Source organism: Salmo salar, chromosome ssa11, assembly GCF_905237065.1.
Source record: "Salmo salar chromosome ssa11, Ssal_v3.1, whole genome shotgun sequence".
In the NCBI taxonomy this organism is placed as follows: domain Eukaryota; kingdom Metazoa; phylum Chordata; class Actinopteri; order Salmoniformes; family Salmonidae; genus Salmo; species Salmo salar.
Window position 1 is genome coordinate 30,222,500 of NC_059452.1, and position 19,751 is coordinate 30,242,250.

Consider the following 19,751-nt stretch of genomic DNA (forward strand, 5'->3'; position numbering starts at 1 on the left):
AAAGCAGCATAACCGGCCACTCAGCCGACAGCAGAGCGGAGCTCGGCCACAGTGGCACAAAGCTTTGGTCATTGTGTGGTGGCCTTTGTGGGGTATGACATGGGCACAGAGCAGCCGCACATGAAGAGAAAAGAGACACGACAGCAGGACGCCACAGTTAGCTACAGTACTGCAAGTGTAACCGATGTGAAATGGCTAGCTAGTTAGCGGTGGTGCGCGCTAATAGCGTTTCAATCGGTGACGTCACTCGCTCTGAGACCGTGAAGTAGTTGTTCCCCTTGCTCTGCAAGGGCCGCGGCTTTTGTGGCGCGATGGGTAACGATGCTTCGTGGGTGTCGATGTGCGCAGAGGGTCCCTGGTTCGAGCCCAGGTAGGGGCGAGGAGAGGGACGGAAGCTATACTGTTACACAATGAGAAATCCTCGCTCAGCAGAAACAGAGGAGAACACTGTCAAAGAGCAGCATCAACCATGTTGTTAAATTGCTATTTGGCTCACCACACACTAACCATCTGTTAACTTCATATTATATATGGAGAGTGCTAAAACTCTGTATTATATACAGTGATTCCGATGCCTTTGAATCATGGATACTAGATCTGATGGATGTGAGATGTAAGACTTGTTTGACTAACTTGTTATTGTTATTTTTATTGTATTACTATATTTCCTTTAGTTTATTTAGCAAATGTTGTCATACTTTTTTTTTAAACTCTGCATTGTTGGTTAAGGTAAGCGTTTCACGCTATACAACATATTCGACGCATGTGACAAATAACATTTGATTTGATTTCCATCAGTCTGTGTAAGGTGAGAGATATTAATAGGCTTTGTTGTTGTTATAAATGATTCACCTCTGTATAAAGCTATTGCCATTAGCTTCTCTTTGTACTGTATATCCTTCACTTGTTGCTGAGAGAAATTGAAAAATATATTTAAGAAAGCTGCATACTTCTCTACTCTTGAGAATATGCAATGTTTTTGCACCGGTAGAGACGCTTCGCTGTATCTGTGTCAGTCAACGCTGCAGAATATATATCCTGACGAAACATAAACAATACAATTCCCACATAGCTTTACTTCAAAAAAGAACTCTGAGAATAAACGCATGATGCAGGGAGCTGGAGCCTCCAGCAGTGAAACAGAAGTACATTTTTTTTCTTCTGTTGAAGTACAATATTGCAACACTTGCTGAATCAGTGGAGAGAGAGAGAGAGAGAGAGAGAGCGAGAGAGAGAGACAGAGGGAAAGTGAGCGAGAGAGAGACAGAGGGAGAGAGACAGAGGGAGAGAGAGACAGAGGGAGAGAGAGAGAGAGCGAGTGAGAGACAGAGGGAAAGTGAGCGAGAGAGAGAGAGAGAGAGAAACGTATGTAGATGCTCCCTTCCAGAAGAAGAATCCCCTTTCCCTCATCAGAGAGCTCCAAACATCCCCCCTTTCTGGTTCCTCTATTATCTAAGCCCCATGCATTCATCCTTTGGCTAATGTACAGTCTACCCTCTCGAACACAACACAATGGACCGGGAATTCAATTCCATTCACAGAAGCTTATAATCCCATTCTTCCAACAATAAATCAATGCTTATACCCCCATCTGTGTGTGTAGAAGAACTCTTTATTATAATAGTGTGCATATTTTGACTTCTTCATAGATAGTTGTCACTCACGTTCAACAGGACTTTTGTATTGTACACAGTGTTCTGTAAACTTAGCTCAGGTAATGCCAGGGCTCTCCATTCACGTTGCAAAGTTACCCCGGTTACACTGGAGAATACATCTGTAAATAGATTAATCTTACCTACATCAAACACAATGATATAACAGTAACGGTGGACAGTTACGTTTAAAATACTTTACATTCACGTTTCGTTTATAAACAATTTGATAAATACAAGATTAGATATATAACAAAAGAATATATTTATATATTTTTCCATATCTTATACTCCACATACAATAGAATTTTTGTGTGTGGCTTGCTTCCTGCCATTAATGTTATTTTACAATTTAAAAAAAATCTATTACATTTCAACTCCATTTCAATAAATAAAGAAACAGAAAAGAGAAACAGAAAAAAACAAAAACGAAAGACAAAAACAGCAGACGTCTCTAAAGAAAAGGGGTGAACATATTGGCACTTCCTTGGTGGTGAATCTTCTTTGAGTCAAGTTGGACAAAAAATAGGCTTCAACAGATTACAATGTAACATATAAAGACACCATAAACTATTTAACATAACAATCCTTGTACAATGAATGAGGCATTTCAAACTTAAAATACACTATCTATCCACACACACACACACACACACACACACACACACACACACACACACACACACACACACACACACACACACACACACACACACACACACACACACACACACACACACACACACACACACACACACACACACACACACTTTGAAGGAGAAGCTCCTGATTTCCCTCACCCATATGGACCACAAAACCATGCATTGGAAAGATGCAACATAACAAAGAGGACATTATATAAAAAGTAAAGAAACGTCACTTGTTTTGTTGAGTCTACCTGTGTTAGTGCTGTAATTCAGTTAAGCTTTTGATGAAACAGGGCATTTCTTGCATGCCTGAAAACATTCCCTAAAACACTAAGAGTGCTTACCTATGCATAGAGAACTGAAACAATTATTTATGTTAAGGACTTCTTTCAAGTGCTGGATTCAACTTCATTTTATCAAAGCCTCCCTTTGTGTCTTCACCACTGTTCAATTACTACTGTTTATCCACAAGCACGGTGAAGGCAAAATCATTGGATCAAGGGCACAAGCCTCTCTGAAGAGGAAAATATGCTAGTACTATGCAACACATTAAAGCTGGTACACACAGTACCATTAGTAACCATAGCAGGACAATGTAGACCTCTACTCTGTGTAAAGTCCATGTGTAAAGCATAAGGACGACCACTTGCAAGACAAAACATTTCTGAGTCTCAACATAAATTGTTCCCTTTTCTGTGAGACAGGTGACAAAAGCTTCACATCTGTTTCAGGAAGGTTTCAAAAGATGGAGAAGGCAACTGGGAAAAACCTCTACCGCTGTAAGATGAACATCAAAAGGACATTGTCATTCAAACTGAATTAATAACGTATGTTGGTAACCATAAAGTGTATCTATCATCCACGAGCTCTGATCTGCAGGAGGATTCCTGAGTCGTCGGGCAAAACCTTTCTGGATGGACCAATGAAAACATTTACCTTTCTGTATGGACCAATGAAAACATTGGCAGGTTCTGAAGTGTCTAGCTCGATAAGGCACTGACACAGTTGAGCTGCTGTTATCTAGAGTAGTGACTGGAGACCTACTCAGTCAGACATACAAAGAGGGCAATGAAACTAGATTTCTTCCCTTTCTCATTCACCTAAAAGCTTGAGGGTCCTCTTTGAAAAGAATCAAGAAGATAAAAAGCAATGTAAGTCATGTTTGTCTCCCCCTGCCTAGAGTATACATGATGACAGAAGTGGTCATTTGGTACTTTCTGACTTGGTTTAAGTGTCTAACCCATGTATAACTAATGAACACAGAACAACAGTCATTGTAAAAAAAACATGTAAAAAAAAAATTTATGATATGAAAAACAATAATTGTGTCCATGAACACAGAAAACACCTGTAGATGCTCTGCATGGAATGTCTCCATCTTATGAGTTGTATACAAATTATTTAAATGACGATGATGACGATGTCACATGGTAAAAAGTTTTAAATAAAAAGATACTTCAAAAGCAAAAACATGGAGGATACTGGGTTGACTCTGTAGGCAGAGGTTGATGAGAGAATCTGTAGTCACTCGACAGAGAGAGAAGGAGATGAGGGGCGGAGTGGAAAAGAGGGGATGGCAGGTCACAGGTTGGGTCAGAACCAACAGAAGACAGAGAGGCAGAAAGGAGCATGGCATTTTCCCTGTCCATCCTCCAGTAGCAGGAGGCTCAGCAGCAGGAACATCTGCCGTCGAAACACAATGACTCCAACACCCCGGAATTGTGAGTAGTGGCGAAGGTTGGGTGACATCAGGTTGTCAGATAGCCAACCAGTGCTTGAGCTGAAATAGAAAAGGGTGAATTTGCTAAAGCCTCATCGCCAATGCAGTATGGAGCATCATTAGAGGTCACATTCATTCAGTTTTCCATTCTGGTCATCACTCTGTCTACCTCCACTATACCTCTCTGTTTTCCAGCCCTTACAGATGTAGAACCTTAAACACACTACAAGTTTGCATTTCCTGCTGTGCAAGAAAAATCTCAGCAACAAAAGAGTGATCAAATTGAGTTTTAAAAAGGCTTCTAAAGTTTGTCATTTTCACTTTAAAATGTCAGACTTAATTTGCCATAATGAAAAATATATCAACCCCTACAAAAATGTCCATTCATTATAATACACATAATAATTCAAATGTCCTGTTGCTGCAGGATTATTTTCCTGATCTAGCACACTGGCTCAAATTAAGATCCAACATCTGTACTCACTGTGAACTGTCTGATGGTAGCTCCCTCCGCCACCAGATGATGTTCGTGTTCTGGTGTGATGCAGTAGGCTATCCTCTGAAAATAAACCATTACAGTACATAACTCATACCTTACAATAAACACATAGTCTTACACTGAAAAAAACAGAATCCAAAGAGTTTAGATGCACATTGTCCCAAGAAAAAGAGATATGATCTTGAAGCTTGAAATAAACTAGCGCTTTATTCTATGGTCACAGTTTATTCTATAGATCCACCATTTCTTCTATAGATAAGGAACTTCGAGATAGCTCAAATACGTCGAACAGCTTTCTGATTCTGATGTGATCAGGCTGGACTGGATGTACACTGCACTGTAGTGTGTACTGCATGACCTCTGATGTCTGTTCAAGATTGCCCCCATCCTCATATCTGACTGAGTGCACTTGGTGTGATAACAGTATGATAAACTGTGATCTCAGCTGGAGGAAAAGCATGAGAGATAGTCATGGAAGGAGTTTAAACACTGCCAGGATATCAGAAGGAAATGCCACGAGGAGTGAGTAAGAAAACACAAGGTAACACTGTTTACTGCTCAGGAAGATAATCAAAGCTGTGGAATGTTGTTTTTATGATTGTACTGTACACTGTTCAGGCTTTGAACCCGCAAGATCTCTAACCAGCGTCCCAAAAGCACTGACATCATCAACCATCAACCATTGAAAAGGAAAAAGTCCATTTATGTGTCAGTTCAATGTCAAGCCCTGAAGACTCCAAGCTAAATGCTTGCCATTGATCTAAGATTATCTTTGCATAAAATAAACACATACTATCCCAGGGGGGCAACCCTGGTTGAAATGACATCATAATCTGGTTATAAGGATGGCATTTCAACCAGTTTTGACCGCTGGGATACAGATAAGAGGTTGCTATTTACCACAGCTTTCAAGCTACATGACATCAAGCTACAGTACATACTGTACCTGCCAACATTAACACACTACTATGTTAAAAGCTCTTAAGGATTGGACCCTTTTTCACCTAAAATTACATACCCAAATCTAACTGCCTGTAGCTCAGAACCTGAAGCAAGGATATGCATATTCTTGATACAATTTTTTTTTAAACCTTTATTTAACTAGGCAAGTCAGTAAGAACAAATTCTTATTTACAATGACGGCCTACCCCGGCCAAACTCGGACAATACTGGGCCAATTGTGCACCGCCCTATGGGACTCCCAATCACGGCTGGTTGTGATATAGCCTGGAATCAAACCAGGGACTGTAGTGACGCCTCTAGCACTGAGATGCAGTGCTTTAGACCGCTGCGCCACTCGGGAGCCATTTGAAAGAAAACATTTTGAAGTTTGTGGAAATATGAAATGAATGTAGGAGAATATAACACATTAGATCTGGTAAAAGATAATACAAACAAAAAAACATACATTTTATATTTATTTTTTTGTTCCATAATCTTTGAAACGCAAGAGAAAGGCCATAAATTAAGATGGTAGCCTATGTGTAATTTAGATTGTGTCCACAAGATGGCAGCAGTGTTTGTGCAAAGTTTCACAGATCAACCCTTAAGAGAGATTGGTGGGGCTAAGGCTTAAGAGGGTGTGAACAATGTTGAATGGGTGTAGACAAAGAAGAGCTCTCCAATAGTAGTACCAAAACATTGAAAGACGGTTTTCTCAAAAGTGAGTTTACAAGTTGATCAACTTTCAAAGCAGAATTACTTTCCCATTGGTTCCTCAAATGCAGTGTATTATATACCATGTTGTAGCTCTAAGTCTCTACTTTTATCCAATGTAAAAAACAGAAATTCAAATGTTGCTACATAAGACCGAATCCAGATGGTGAGTCACATTTTATCTCTGGGACCCTCAGGATGACAAATCAGAGCAAGATTACTGAATGTAAGTACATTATTTACCTTCAGAGGTGAATGTCTCAAACCAGTGTTTTGTTGTTGTGCACTATCCTCAAACAATAGAATGGATTTTTTTCTGTAATAGCTACTGTAAATTGGACACTGCAGTTAGATTAACAAGAATTTAAGCTTTCTGCCCATATAAGATATGTCTATGTCCCGGAAAGTTGGCTGTTGTATACAACGTTTTCTAGTCACATTATTGCATATGAACATTGTCTGTAATGTCATTTACGTTATATGTCGGACCCCAGTAAGACTAGCTGTCGCCATTGGCGTTGGCTAATGGGCATCCTAATAAATCAAATCCAATCGATCTAAGGTTATCTTTACATTATATAAACAACAACTATGCAGATGAGAGGGATTTGTTTTTCCACTGACCTGTTTGAATGTCCCTGGCATACTGAGGAACTTGTAGATGGCGTAGATGGGCACAAACATCATGGAGGACAGAGCTACGCCCCAGCCAATCACATTGGACCATGAAGGAAAGACATAGTCATCATAACTCAGGCCCGTGGACGTCACAATGCTGGCTATCACCACAACCTGGGGAGAGGAGAGAAACAACAGAACGGATAGCTAGGTCATCATACAAACTGAGGACAGGAGAAACAACAGAACCGCTAGCTATGTCACCATATAAACTGAGGACAGGAGAAACAACAGAACGGTTAGCTATGTCACCATATAAACTGAGGACAGGAGAAACAACAGAACGGTTAGCTATGTCACCATATAAACTGAGGACAGGAAAAACAACAGAACGGTTAGCTATGTCACCATATAAACTGAGGACTGGAGAAACAACAGAACGGTTAGCTATGTCACCATATAAACCGAGGACAGGAGAAACAACAGAACGGTTAGCTATGTCACCATATAAACTGAGGACAGGAGAAACAACAGAACCGCTAGCTATGTCACCATATAAACTGAGGACAGGACAAACAACAGAACCGTTAGTTAGGTCACCATATAAACTGAGGACAGGAGAAACAACAGAACCGTTAGTGTCACCATATAAACTGAGGACAGGAGAAACAACAGAACCGTTAGTTAGGTCACCATATAAACTGAGGACAGGACAAACAACAGAACGGTTAGCTAGGTCACCATATAAACTGAGGACAGGAGAAACAACAGAACCGTTAGGTCACCATATAAACTGAGGACAGGAGAAACAACAGAACGGTTAGTTAGGTCACCATATAAACTGAGGACAGGAGAAACAACAGAACCGTTAGCTAGCTCACCATATAAACTGAGGACAGGAGAAACAACAGAACCGTTAGCTAGGTCACCATATAAACTGAGGACAGGAGAAACAACAGAACGGTTAGCTATGTCACCATATAAACTGAGGACAGGAGAAACAACAGAACGGTTAGCTATGTCACTATATAAACTGGGAACAGGAGAAACAACAGAACGGTTAGCTAGGTCACCATATCAACAGAGGACAGGAGAAACAACAGAACCGTTAGCTAGGTCACCATATAAACTAAGGACAGGAGAAACAACAGAACGGTTAGCTAGGTCACCATATAAACTGAGGACAGGAGAAACAACAGAACGGTTAGTTAGGTCACCATATAAACTGAGGACAGGAGAAACAACAGAACGGTTAGCTAGGTCATCATATCAACAGAGGACAGGAGGAACAACAGATCCGCTAGGTCTTGATGCTGGCAATCACCACAAAGTAAGGAGAGGAGAAAAAACAACAGGGTGGTTATAATAATCCCAACGAAACATCAAACAGAGCTTAGAAATAGAAATAACGAATACCTCTCCTCCACTCCGCCACTGTTCATTTTGACAAAAAAATGTAAGCATTGCAGAGATGAAATTGAGTTGAATAGAACAGACTAGGGCATGGTCGCTCCCTCTGGGGTTTAAACATACTGTAATAGACTTACACTGTAAGTACTCTGGTTCACCTGGCTGCTGTAGACTAGAGACTGGAGGCCCATCACCACTGAACTGTAGCTCTGTAGCTTTGTAACTGTTGCCCCAGAGAGCAGCAAACATCACTAGTAGTTATAATACAACACTGGAAGGTCAGGGAAGTGTCTCTTCCTCGTCTCCAACTGAATATCAAAGGCCAACAACATCCTTCTATGTCCTTCTTCTACAAATGCCATCTATGCAACAGCCAAAGTTGCTTGCTATCTTCCTGACATCTGCTGTTTCTGCCTTGCTTCTGGAGGTAAGGCTAGCAGAACTATGGTAGCATACACTACACATTAAAACTAAACAATGATAGCTCCCCTCAGACGTAAGGTTTAAAGATCATGGTGATATATTGGCTTACAATCTTATGTACCTCTTTTCCTGGCTTTCAATCTTCCTCTGCTCTTTTTATTTCCTGTTTGCCATATAAAACATATACACTTCCCATATGGAAGGAAGAATATTGACTTATGACTGATCATAATCAATATAAAAGCATTAAGGGAATAAAATAATTTCCCACCAAGACAGATAATGTGCTTTTGGTAAGCCCTATCTATACAAACCCATACAGTATCTGTGCTTTATTGACATAGCATATTTCTAATATTATAAAATATAGAGACCTACACATTGTCATGATGTGGCCCTCTTTGGATATAGCAAGCACCAACTCTCTCTCTCTCACCACCTCTTTCTTCCCCCTACACCCAGGCTCTGTTATCTCAGGTCGTAAATTCCTGGAGGAGACTCTCTCCCTCATGCAGTATAGAGAGAGAAAGGTTCACAGTAGAACAAAGGAACTTCTTCTACCTCACAGAGCTTGAGAACTGAACAATATCCATGTTTTGGAGAATGTGTAACCGGTCGGTGGAGAATCCAGCTACGACCGGTCCATTTTGTTTAAAGTTTGTGACCTCATTGAGAGACAATACAGCCACATTACCATAACTCTGTTTATACAAGAGTCTCCGTTATGAGATTTGCATCTAATTATTGTATAAAATGAATGAGTAAAGATGGAACTATTTGTGAAATTCTGTGATGTGATTTTAATCTGTTTAATGAAAGAGAGTCCAATTCCCTTTAAAGTTAACTAAGTCATTGGCCCACCCCATGAGCACAGACATTGTTCTGGCGTCATGGGACAGCCTTTTCTGCTGTTCCGAAAAAACCCTGCACCTAGAGAAGCCCACTTTAGACCAAGCGTACCTCGATTACCGAGAGGGCTAAGGTTTGAGTAGAGACCATGCATTCCTCGGTTGCTGAATTCTTAACCATACCACGTGGTTAAACTCTGAGACTATTGATACCGACAGAATAAGAGCAAATCTTCGATACTAATTACTAGTCTGCAGCTAGGAATTCTGTACCATTGAATGCGAAGACCGACAACCGCCGAAACATCTATTCTATAAGAACATTTCTGAATGTTACTCTGAAGTATTCATTCTAACCAAAGACTCCAGGGACGCAGAGAGAATCTCAGATGAACTTTCCAACAAAAAAGGATGATTCCAACAGAGATCACGACGACACACTGAGCGTAAATATATATATTGATTGCAATTATTCCCGAATGAGTGAGCGTTCATGTGCAAAGGTTTAGTATTTCAATTGTTATAATTATCAACTGTGTAGTGTCTTTTGTCTTTCCCGCCCTTCTCAGTCCCTTTGTCTACCAAGCCGCCATGCCGGTTTAGACCACTAGGGCACATCCCCCATCATTTCCTTGTAACCATACCTCTTGTTTGTTATGCACTTCTGTGATTATTTAGTTACTTAGTAAATAAATGATTAAGACAATTGATGTATGGATGATTCATAGCAAAGACTGGGTTCTGGCTGTGCTGGGTTGGCTGGGTATGGCCAAGATGTTCAAACATAGTTATATTGTAGTTTAATCAGTTTTCATGCAGAGTTCATGTGATGCTAATCTATTCTTGGAGATACAGTACTTCTAACATGGAGGCGAACAACCTTTAAAAAAATATAACAGGAAAACATATTTCCTGTGGCAAATTACGAATTGCTGGCACATAATACAAGTTTAACCTCTATGGGCTAGGCGGGACGAATTCGTCCCACCTACGTAACAGCCAGTCTAATCCAGTGGCGCGATTTTTGAATCGTTTGAAATACTATTACTTCAATTTCTCAAACATTTGACTATTTTACAGCTATTTAAAGACAAGACTCTCGTTTATCTAACCACACTGTCCGATTTCAAAAAGGCTTTACAACGAAAGCAAAACATTAGATTATGTCAGGAGAGTGCCCAGCCAGAAATAATCAGACACCCATTTTTCAAGCTAGCATATAATGTCACCAAAAACCCAAACCACAGCTAAATGCAGCACTAACCTTTTATGATCTTCATCAGATGACACACCTATGACATTATGTTATACAATACATGCATGTCTGTTCAATCAAGTTCATATTTATATCAAAAAACAGCTTTGTACATTAGCATGTGACGTTCAGAAAAAGCATACCCCCCGCAAACTTCCGGGGAATTTACTAACAGTTTGCTAAATTACTCACGATAAACGTTCACAAAAAGCATAACAATTATTTTAAGAATTATAGATACATTACTCCTCTATGCACTCGATATGTCCGATTTTAAAATAGCTTTTCGGATGAAGCACATTTTGCAATATTCTAAGTACATAGCCCAGCCATCACATTTCCTATAAGAAAAATGTTCTTACCTTTCCTGTTCTTCGTCAGAATGCACTCCCAGGACTTCTACTTCAATAACAAATGTAGGTTTGGTCCCAAATAATCCATAGTTATATCCAAATAGCGTCGTTTTGTTCGTGCGTTCTAGACACTATACGAATGGTAATCCACGGTCGCGCGCATGGCGCATGGCGTGACAAAAAATGTCTAAATATTCCATTACCGTACTTCGAAGCATGTCAACCGCTGTTTAAAACCAATTTTTATGCCATTTATCTCGTAGAAAAGCGATAATATTCCGACCGGAATCTGCAATAAACTAAACAGCCGAATTAAAATACTCCACGGGGGCTAATCGCGCACGCGCCTCATTCCATTGTCACCTAATGGGACACTTGAATAAGGTGATAATCTGTTTCAGCCTGAGGCTGCCTCGTCATCCTTCATGATTTTCCCGGGTCCTGAGAGCCTATTGGAGCCCTGGGAATTGTCACGTTACAGCTAAGATCCTTACTCTCCAATAAACAGATGCAAGACGCACGACTCCTTGTCAGACAGGCCACTTCCTGCATGAAACCTTGTCAGGTTTTTGCCTGCCATAGGAGTTCTGTTATACTCACAGACACCATTCAAACAGTTTTAGAAACTTTAGGGTGTTTTCTATCCAAACCTGAACAGTAATATGCATATTCTAGCTTCTGAGTTGGTGTAGGAGGCAGTTAAAAATGGGCACATATTTTTTCCAAATTCTCAATACTGCCCCCTAGCCCAAACAGGTTAAAAAGACTATAGTACAGTATATGGCAGCCAGTAACAATTAAGAAACCTCTGTTGTGAATTTCCTCATTTCTTCCTTCAAGCACAATAACATATCATACATCATGATTCCTACAGTATGTTAAATACTTGCTTGTGTCAGGTACTTTGCCCTCCCATCCCAACCCCCAGCACCATGCCAAAAGCTTCCGCCCCACCCCAGTACCCCAACCAGCCCTTTCTTGCCCCCCGGGGGTCTCACCAGTAGGAAGGTGGGGCTGACAAACTTCCAGCACAGCCTCCAGTAGAGACCTGGCTTGAAGCCCATCATGCGCTCGATATCCTCACTGAAGCGGTCCACGCCTGGAGAGGAAACACAGGGCAGAAGACCAGGGCTTGAACTCACGCACACAGAACCAGACCCATAAACCCACTGCAGACCTGGGTTCAAATAGTACTTGTTTCCTTACAAATACTGAAGCTGAGCTTGATTGAGCTTGCCCGGTGCAATACAACCAATAGTCCCGAAAGTATAAACCCTGCCCATCTGGCACTACGGGAAGGTTGAATCAAACACTCAACGTACTTTAAAGGAAACAAATACTATTTGCACCCAGGTCAGACCGACAGTCCGCTTTGCTTCTGATGTCTCAAGTTCACAGGAGAACTAACGCTCCTCTCATCAATTTCCATACATAACAGGTGGAGCATTGGCTCCAATTTCTTGTATAATTATGAGTTCACACAGCAGTAAAAATGCAGCTCAATGATATCTGTTTCATAAAAGTCTCTGAGCCTTCCAAGTATGTTATATTATAATTTCACACAGGGTTAAGTCTGCCTATAAGGAGATGGACTGTGTCCCAAACGGCACTATATAGTGCACTACTTTTGACCAAAAGTAGTACACTATATAAGGAATATGGTGCCATTCGGTACACAACCATGATGTTTCTATAGCTTGGGCATAATGTTTCTTTATCAAGGCAGCCCAGGCCTGTTAACATCTACAAGAAGACCCTCTCCTTTTATCTCCTCCCGACAACAGCTCAGCATCTGGGGTGCTCTGTCTGTCTCACCTCCTCATGAGGTTCAGTTTCAACAGTTAATGCTGACAATAAATCATGGTGTACATTGATGGGCTGTAGTTTAAAGATAAAGCACAAGTCATCTTGTCGACGTACAGTATTATCTTTGTGCAATACATAAAACACAAAACAGACTGCATACAACTGTTCACACACCATAGAATCATTCACTACTCTCCCTCACACATGCCCATGCTAGGTAGCCTAGCGGTTAGAGCATTGGGCCTGTAAGCCGAAAGGTTGCTAGTTCAAATCCCCAAGGTGAGAAGTCTGTCGATGTGCCCTAAAGCAAGGCACTTAACCCTCATTTGCTCCAGGGTTTCTGTACTACTATGGACGACCCCGTCACATTTCTCTGCATTACTAGACACACTGTACTGTACAGTCTCTCATCACTCCCCCATACCTCCCCTCCCTGCCTCCCTCTCCTCTGACCCCCACCAAGGGAGAGAGTCAGTAGTTAGCCTCCCCTCCCTGCCTCCCTCTCCTCTGACCCCCACCAAGGGAGAGAGTCAGTAGTTAGCCTCCCCTCCCTGCCTCCCTCTCCTCTGACCCCCACCAAGGGAGACAGTCAGTAGTTAGCCTCCCCTCCTTGCCTCCCTCTCCTCTGACCCCCACCAAGGGAGAGAGTCAGTAGTTAGCCTCCCCTCAGTGGTCTGTGTGTGGCTCTGGCTGTGGCCTACTTTATGATGGCTGCAATCTACTGTCTGACAATGGGAGTGTATGGAGGGATGGAAAGGAGCAGGGAGGAAGGGAGAAGGCAGGAGGTGTAAGGAAGGAGGGAAGTGTATGGAAAGCTGAAGACATGGAGAGGGAGCAGAGGAGAGGAGTATTGGGAGAGATGGAGATCTATTAGTGAAGAGAGGCAGTCTAGAAGATAAGAGGAGGGAGGGAGTGTATGGAGAAATGGAAAGAGGAGTATTGGGAGAGATGGAGAAAGGGGGTTAACAGTGGCAGTCTAAGGAAGGGAAGCACAGTGTCTCTACACTGCCAGTAAATGTCAGGTGTAGCTGCAGGGCCTGGGTAGTGAAGATGCCAGGGAGTTAGGGAGGTTGAGAGAGCCCAGCGGAGGAGAGGGCAGGCCAGGAGAGGTGGGAAGGGGGTGATGGAGGGTGGGGTGATGGAGGGATGGACAGAACAAAGGGCTGGGCTCTAATTAACAACAGAAGAGGATGAGGAAAGGTACAGTAGATAAGCAGGTTCACCACAGTAAGAAGTCAGCATTAGTATGTGCCTCTGTACTAGGCTAAGGGGGACCGATTATACATACCGTAGAACCAGGACACCCCAATGGCCTCAATCAGCACCCCAAACAAGATGGAGGTCCCTGCCGCGTAGTTATCCAACAAAGTCAGCACATATATACCTCCCTGACAGACAGAGAGAGAGAGAGACAGATACAGAGACACAATGTCAAAAGGTTGTTGCAGATGTTACTGAGGGCAATCTGTCTGCAGTTAACTACAGTGAGCTGGCAAGGATAAGCATGAAACACAAAGCTTATCCAGTCAGTCAATAACAATACTTCACATGGTTGGACAGGGGTTTCCCTTTTCTGTCTTTCCTGTGACTGATCCACCTAAATCACAGAAGCACACTCTATCTTGTCTCTTTGGTGTATCTTTGGTTTGATTTATGCAATCATATGACAACTATGAAAATCATATGTGACTCAGAGGAACAGGAAGTGACCTCACATTAGTGATGCAGAAGAGCGCAACAAGGAAGGTTCCGAATGCCGTGGCGAAGGTGAACAGCTTCCTGTTCCTCTTCAGGATCTTGAAGTCGTCTGACAGTCCTGTGATGACCGCCTCCATACCGCCCATCTAGAAGACAGACAGACAGACAGACAGACAGACAGACAGACAGACAGACAGACAGACAGACAGGATGATTCAGTGGCAGAAACACATAAACCGTAGTGCCTACAGCAGCAATGTAACAGAATCACACAAAGTCTTCGCACCCAAACAGAATACCTTTGGCCTAGAATATAAATGATCAGACCTAGCTTTCTTAGTGCAGTGCTACATTGGGCATGACTACTACTGTAAAAGAAAATGTTCCCCTGCTGTGGAATTTCCTTTCTCTCTTCATTTACAGTAAATTATCACCTTGTGTAACTGAGAAATTGAATGGGGAAAAATGTAAATCTCTGTGAACAAAGTTTTCCTGTGTTTCAGGTTGCGGTGCATGTGATTTTCCACCTCATGCTTCATGGTTATTGGGTAACAGTCAAAACAACTGCCTTCCCACACTGCTGCTAGTCTAGACAATACCTAGAGCACTCACTGCAACCATGGGAAAGTAGAATAATGCAGAGAGAGACAGAGCGAGGGACAGCGAGAGGGACAGAGAGAGACAGAGAAAGAGAGAGACAGAGAGGAACAGAGAGAGGGGCAGATAGAGAGAGAGCGAGACAGGGAGAGAGAGAGAGAGAGAGAGAGAGAGAGAGAGAGAGAGAGAGAGAGAGACAGAGAGAGAGACAGATATAGATAGAGTGGAGGAGATTATATAGTATTCTAATCTTCAAATCCACTATATAGATCAGATAAACCCACCATAAGATAGAAACAAAAGGTCAGTAGCCATATGTGCCCTGTGGTGGGACATAGCATGCAGTCATTCAACCCTGAGGAGGGCCAGTAACTCACAGAGCTGTCGATGCCCAGAGTCAGCAGCATGATGAAGAATACTATGGCCCAGAAGGTAGATCCAGGCAGGGTGGAGATGGCCTCAGGATAGATGATGAACACCAGTCCTGCACCTGCACTCACACACAGATACACAGATAGAGACACTTGTGATAGGACACACCAGAGCCAACTGATTACCATCAGTCTATAAAACAGTGCCTTGTTTGGTGGGATGCTGAAATAGAACAGTATATTGTTGGGTGGGATGTTGATATATAACTTCCTTGTCCTGAGCTTGACCCTGTCCACAAGGTGGTTTTAGAGGAAATAAGAGATGGTTTAACAATGGAAAGGAAAGTGAAAGAAGGAGGAGCGGATGGAGAAAGACAGAGAAGTGAGGACACAAGATGACAAAGAAATGACAGACAGCTAGAGACAGTGGAAAGTAGAAGACAAAAGAACTAGAAAGAAAAGCAGATTTTTAACAGATACCATTCTTTTTGTATGTCTGCCAACCCCTCTCCACAGCAGGCCAGTATTTATGTGACTTCTTGGAAACTGTTTGCCTTAAAAAAAAAACAGTTTGAAATGTTCTCTGGTATTTCAATTCCATCTGAACCCCAGAGCCTCTCAGCTACTGTTGCAATCAATTATATTAAAAACATTGCACGTTGCTGCTCATTCTTAAAGGGATGATTCACCCATTTTGAATGTTATATCATTTTTGTGCATCACTGAGCGATGTTCGATCGATTCCTGGGATCATTTCATGTTTTCATGTGTATCTGAGCTATTGCCGTACAAGCAGGCAGAAATACAGCCGGTATGACGAGTTTTCCATCACTTGTCATACCGACTGTATTTCTGCCTCCTTGAATAGCAGTAGCTCAGATATACATGAAAACATGAAATTGCTTATAGATGAACAAAAACGATACAACATTCAAAATGGGTGAATCTTTCCTTTAAGTTGTCTGATTCAGTGAGCAGTAACAGTAAGCTTGAGGGATGTTTAGTTCCATGATGAATTTATAGATGTTTTGACTGGGTTTGAAACTCTCTAAATGGTGTGTAGATGACTGACTGTTGGGTGTTGTCAGAATCCTGTCCTCCCTTAGAGCAGGTGACTCCCCTCACTCTTCTCAGGGTCAGACAGGGACTGTTCATGTGTTGAGTCTATCCTAGCTGAGTCATAGCCTGGGTGGATCCACCATACAAACACAGCACTCTCTGGGGGCTGGCCAGGGAAAAGAGAATACTGCGGATAGCCTGCAATATAGCCTTATTCTAATAAGGCATGTCTATCTTCCTATCTTTTTCTTTGTGTTTTATGAGGTATCTATGCTGTGGACAGTTTGATCATAAATCTGGGTCTAAATGAAGTTGGGTGTGTTGTTGGAGAGTGTGTGGTCTGGGTGTGTTACGCATGTCATCCTCCACACCACTTATTGTGTGTGTGCTCGTGTTTTTGCCTGTGTGTGTGTGTGTGTGTGTGTGTGTGTGTGTGTGTGTGTGTGTGTGTGTGTGTGTGTGTGTGTGTGTGTGTGTGTGTGTGTGTGTGTGTGTGTGTGTGTGTGCGTGCGTGTCTAGTAGGGTTCCTTTCACCTTCGGTGGCCACGTCCTCTATCCTGACTCCGTGTTTGTAGGCCATGTATCCGAGCACAGAGAAGATGGCGAAGCCTGAAAAGAAGCTGGTGACACAGTTCACTGTACTGGTCAGGATAGCATCCCTGTTGGGAAGAGAACACACACACATAAAACATGTTTAGAAAAATAAAGCTACCATGATAGTACCAGGACAGGTTTTATAACAATAATAAACCTGGCCAAGATAAAGCATAGCAATTCGACACATACAACAACACAGAGTTACACATGGAATAAACAAAGCATACAGTCAATAATACAGTAGAACAAAGAAAACAAAAGTCTACATACAGTGAGTGCAAATGAGGTAAGTTAAGGCAATAAATAGGCCATGGTGGCGAAGTAATTACAATATAGCAATTAAACACTGGAATGGTAGATGTGCAGAAGATTCATGTGCAAGTAGGGATACTGGGGTGCAAAGGAGCAAGATAAATAAATAAATAAATAAATACAGTATGGGGATGAGGTAGGTAGATAGATGGGCTGTTTACAGATGGGCTATGTACAGGTGCAGTGATCTGTGAGCTGCTCTGACAGCTGGTGCTTAAAGCTAGTGAGGGAGATATGAGTCTCCAGCTTCAGAGATTTTTGCAGTTCGTTCCAGTCATTGGCAGCAGAGAACTGGAAGGAAAGACGACCAAAGGAGGAATTGGCTTTGGGGGTGACCAGTGAGATATACCTGCTGGAGCGCATGCTACGAGTGGGTGCTGCTATGGTGACCAGTGAGCTGAGATAAAGCAGGGCATTACCTAGCAGAGACTTGTAGATAACCTGTAGCCAGTGGGTTTGGTGACGAGTATGAAGCGAGGGCCAACCAATGAGAGCGTACAGGTCGCAATGATGGGTAGTGTATGGGGCTTTGGTGACAAAACGGATGGCACTGTGATAGACTGCATCCAGTTTGTTGAGTACAGTGTTGGAGGCTATTTTATAGATAATTTTTAATAAAAAAAAAAAATTGTCATTTAGCAGACGCTCTTATCCAGAGCGACTTACAGTAGTGAATGCATACATTTCATACAATTTCATACATTTTTATTTATAAAAAAAAATAAATTCTGTGCTGGCCCCCCGTGGGAATCAAACCCACAACCCTGGCGTTGCAAACACCATGCTCTACCAACTGAGCTACAGGGAAGGCTAGAATGACATCACCGAAGTCGAGGATCGGTAGGATTGTCAGTTTTACGAGGGTATGTTTGGCAGCATGAGTGAAGGATGCTTTGTTGTGATATAGGAAGCCGATTCTAGATTTCATTTTGGATTGGAGATGCTTAATGTGAGTCTGGAAGGAGAGTTTACAGTCTAACCAGACACCCAGGTATTTGTAGTTGTCCACGTATTCTAAGTCAGAGCCGTCCAGAGTAGTGATGCTGGACGGGCGAGCAGGTGCGGGCAGTGATCAATTGAATAGCACGCATCTAGTTTTACTTGCGTTTAAGAGCAGTTGGAGGCCATGGAAGGAGAGTTGTATGGCATTGAAGCTCGTCTGGAGGTTAGTTAACACAGTGTCCAAAGAGGGGCCAGAAGTATACAGAATGGTGTCGTCTGCGTAGAGGTAGATCAGAGAATCACCAGCAGCAAGAGCAACATCATTGATGTATACAGAGAAGAGAGTCGGCCCTGAGAATTGAACCCTGTGGCACACCCATAGAGACTGCCAGAGGTCCGGACAACAGGCCCTCCGATTTGACACATTGAAATCTATCAGAGAAGTAGTTGGTAAACCCGACGAGGCAATCATTTGAGAAATCAAGGCTGTCGAGTCTGCCAATAAGAATGTGGTGATTGACAGAGTCGAAAGCCTTGGCCAGGTCGATGAATACAGCTGCACAGTAATGTCTCTTATCGATGGCGGTAATGATGTCGTTTAGGACTTTGAGCGTGGCTGAGGTGCACCCATGACCAGCTCTGAAACCAGATTGCACAGCGGAGAAGGTACGGTGGGATTCGAAATGGTCGGTAATCTGTTTGTTAACCTGGCTTTCGAAGACCTTAGAAAGACAGGGTAGGATAGATATAGGTCTGTAGCAGTTTGGGTCTAGAGTGTCACCCCCTTTGAAGAGGGGGATGACCGCGGCAGCTTTCCAATCTTTGGGAATCTCAGACGATACAAAAGAGAGGTTGAACAGGCTAGTAATAGGGGTTGCAACAGTTTCGGCAGATAATTTTAGAAAGAGAGGGTCCAGATTGTCTAGTCCAGCTGATTAGTATGGGTCCAGATTTTGCAGCTCTTTCAGAACATCAGCTATCTGGATTTGGGTGAAGGAGAAATGGTGGGGGCTTTGGCGGGTTGCTGTGGAGGGTGCCGGGCAGTTGACCGGGGTAGGGGTAGCTAGGTGGAAAGCATGGCCAGCCGTAGAGAAATGCTTATTGAAATTCTCCATTATAGTGGATTTATCGGTGTTAACAGTGTTTCCTAGCCTCAGAGCAGTGGGCAGCTGGGAGGAGGTGCTCTTATTCTCCATGGACTTTACAGTGTCCCAGAACTTTTTTGAGTTAGCACTACAGGATGCAATTTTCTGTTTGAAAAACTAACCTTAGCTTTTCTAACTGCTTG

At 42.5% G+C, this 19,751-nt stretch overlaps 1 protein-coding gene across 2 annotated transcripts in view; it reads right to left on the bottom strand.

The window, feature by feature from the left end:
• Window positions 1-1,592: 1,592 nt before the first annotated feature.
• Window positions 1,593-19,751, bottom strand: part of LOC106562421 (sodium-dependent noradrenaline transporter) — a 92,826-nt gene continuing 74,667 nt past the window's right edge. For both annotated transcript variants that reach the window (XM_045689315.1, XM_014127300.2), the window contains exons 8-15: window positions 17,147-17,271; window positions 15,560-15,672; window positions 14,603-14,731; window positions 14,176-14,275; window positions 12,080-12,180; window positions 6,799-6,966; window positions 4,504-4,578; window positions 1,593-4,079 (exon numbers count right to left, since the gene is read on the bottom strand). In XM_045689315.1, coding sequence (XP_045545271.1) covers window positions 4,056-4,079; window positions 4,504-4,578; window positions 6,799-6,966; window positions 12,080-12,180; window positions 14,176-14,275; window positions 14,603-14,731; window positions 15,560-15,672; window positions 17,147-17,271 — 835 coding nt within the window. In that variant the 3' untranslated portion in view covers window positions 1,593-4,055. The remainder of the gene's footprint in view (window positions 4,080-4,503; window positions 4,579-6,798; window positions 6,967-12,079; window positions 12,181-14,175; window positions 14,276-14,602; window positions 14,732-15,559; window positions 15,673-17,146; window positions 17,272-19,751) is intronic.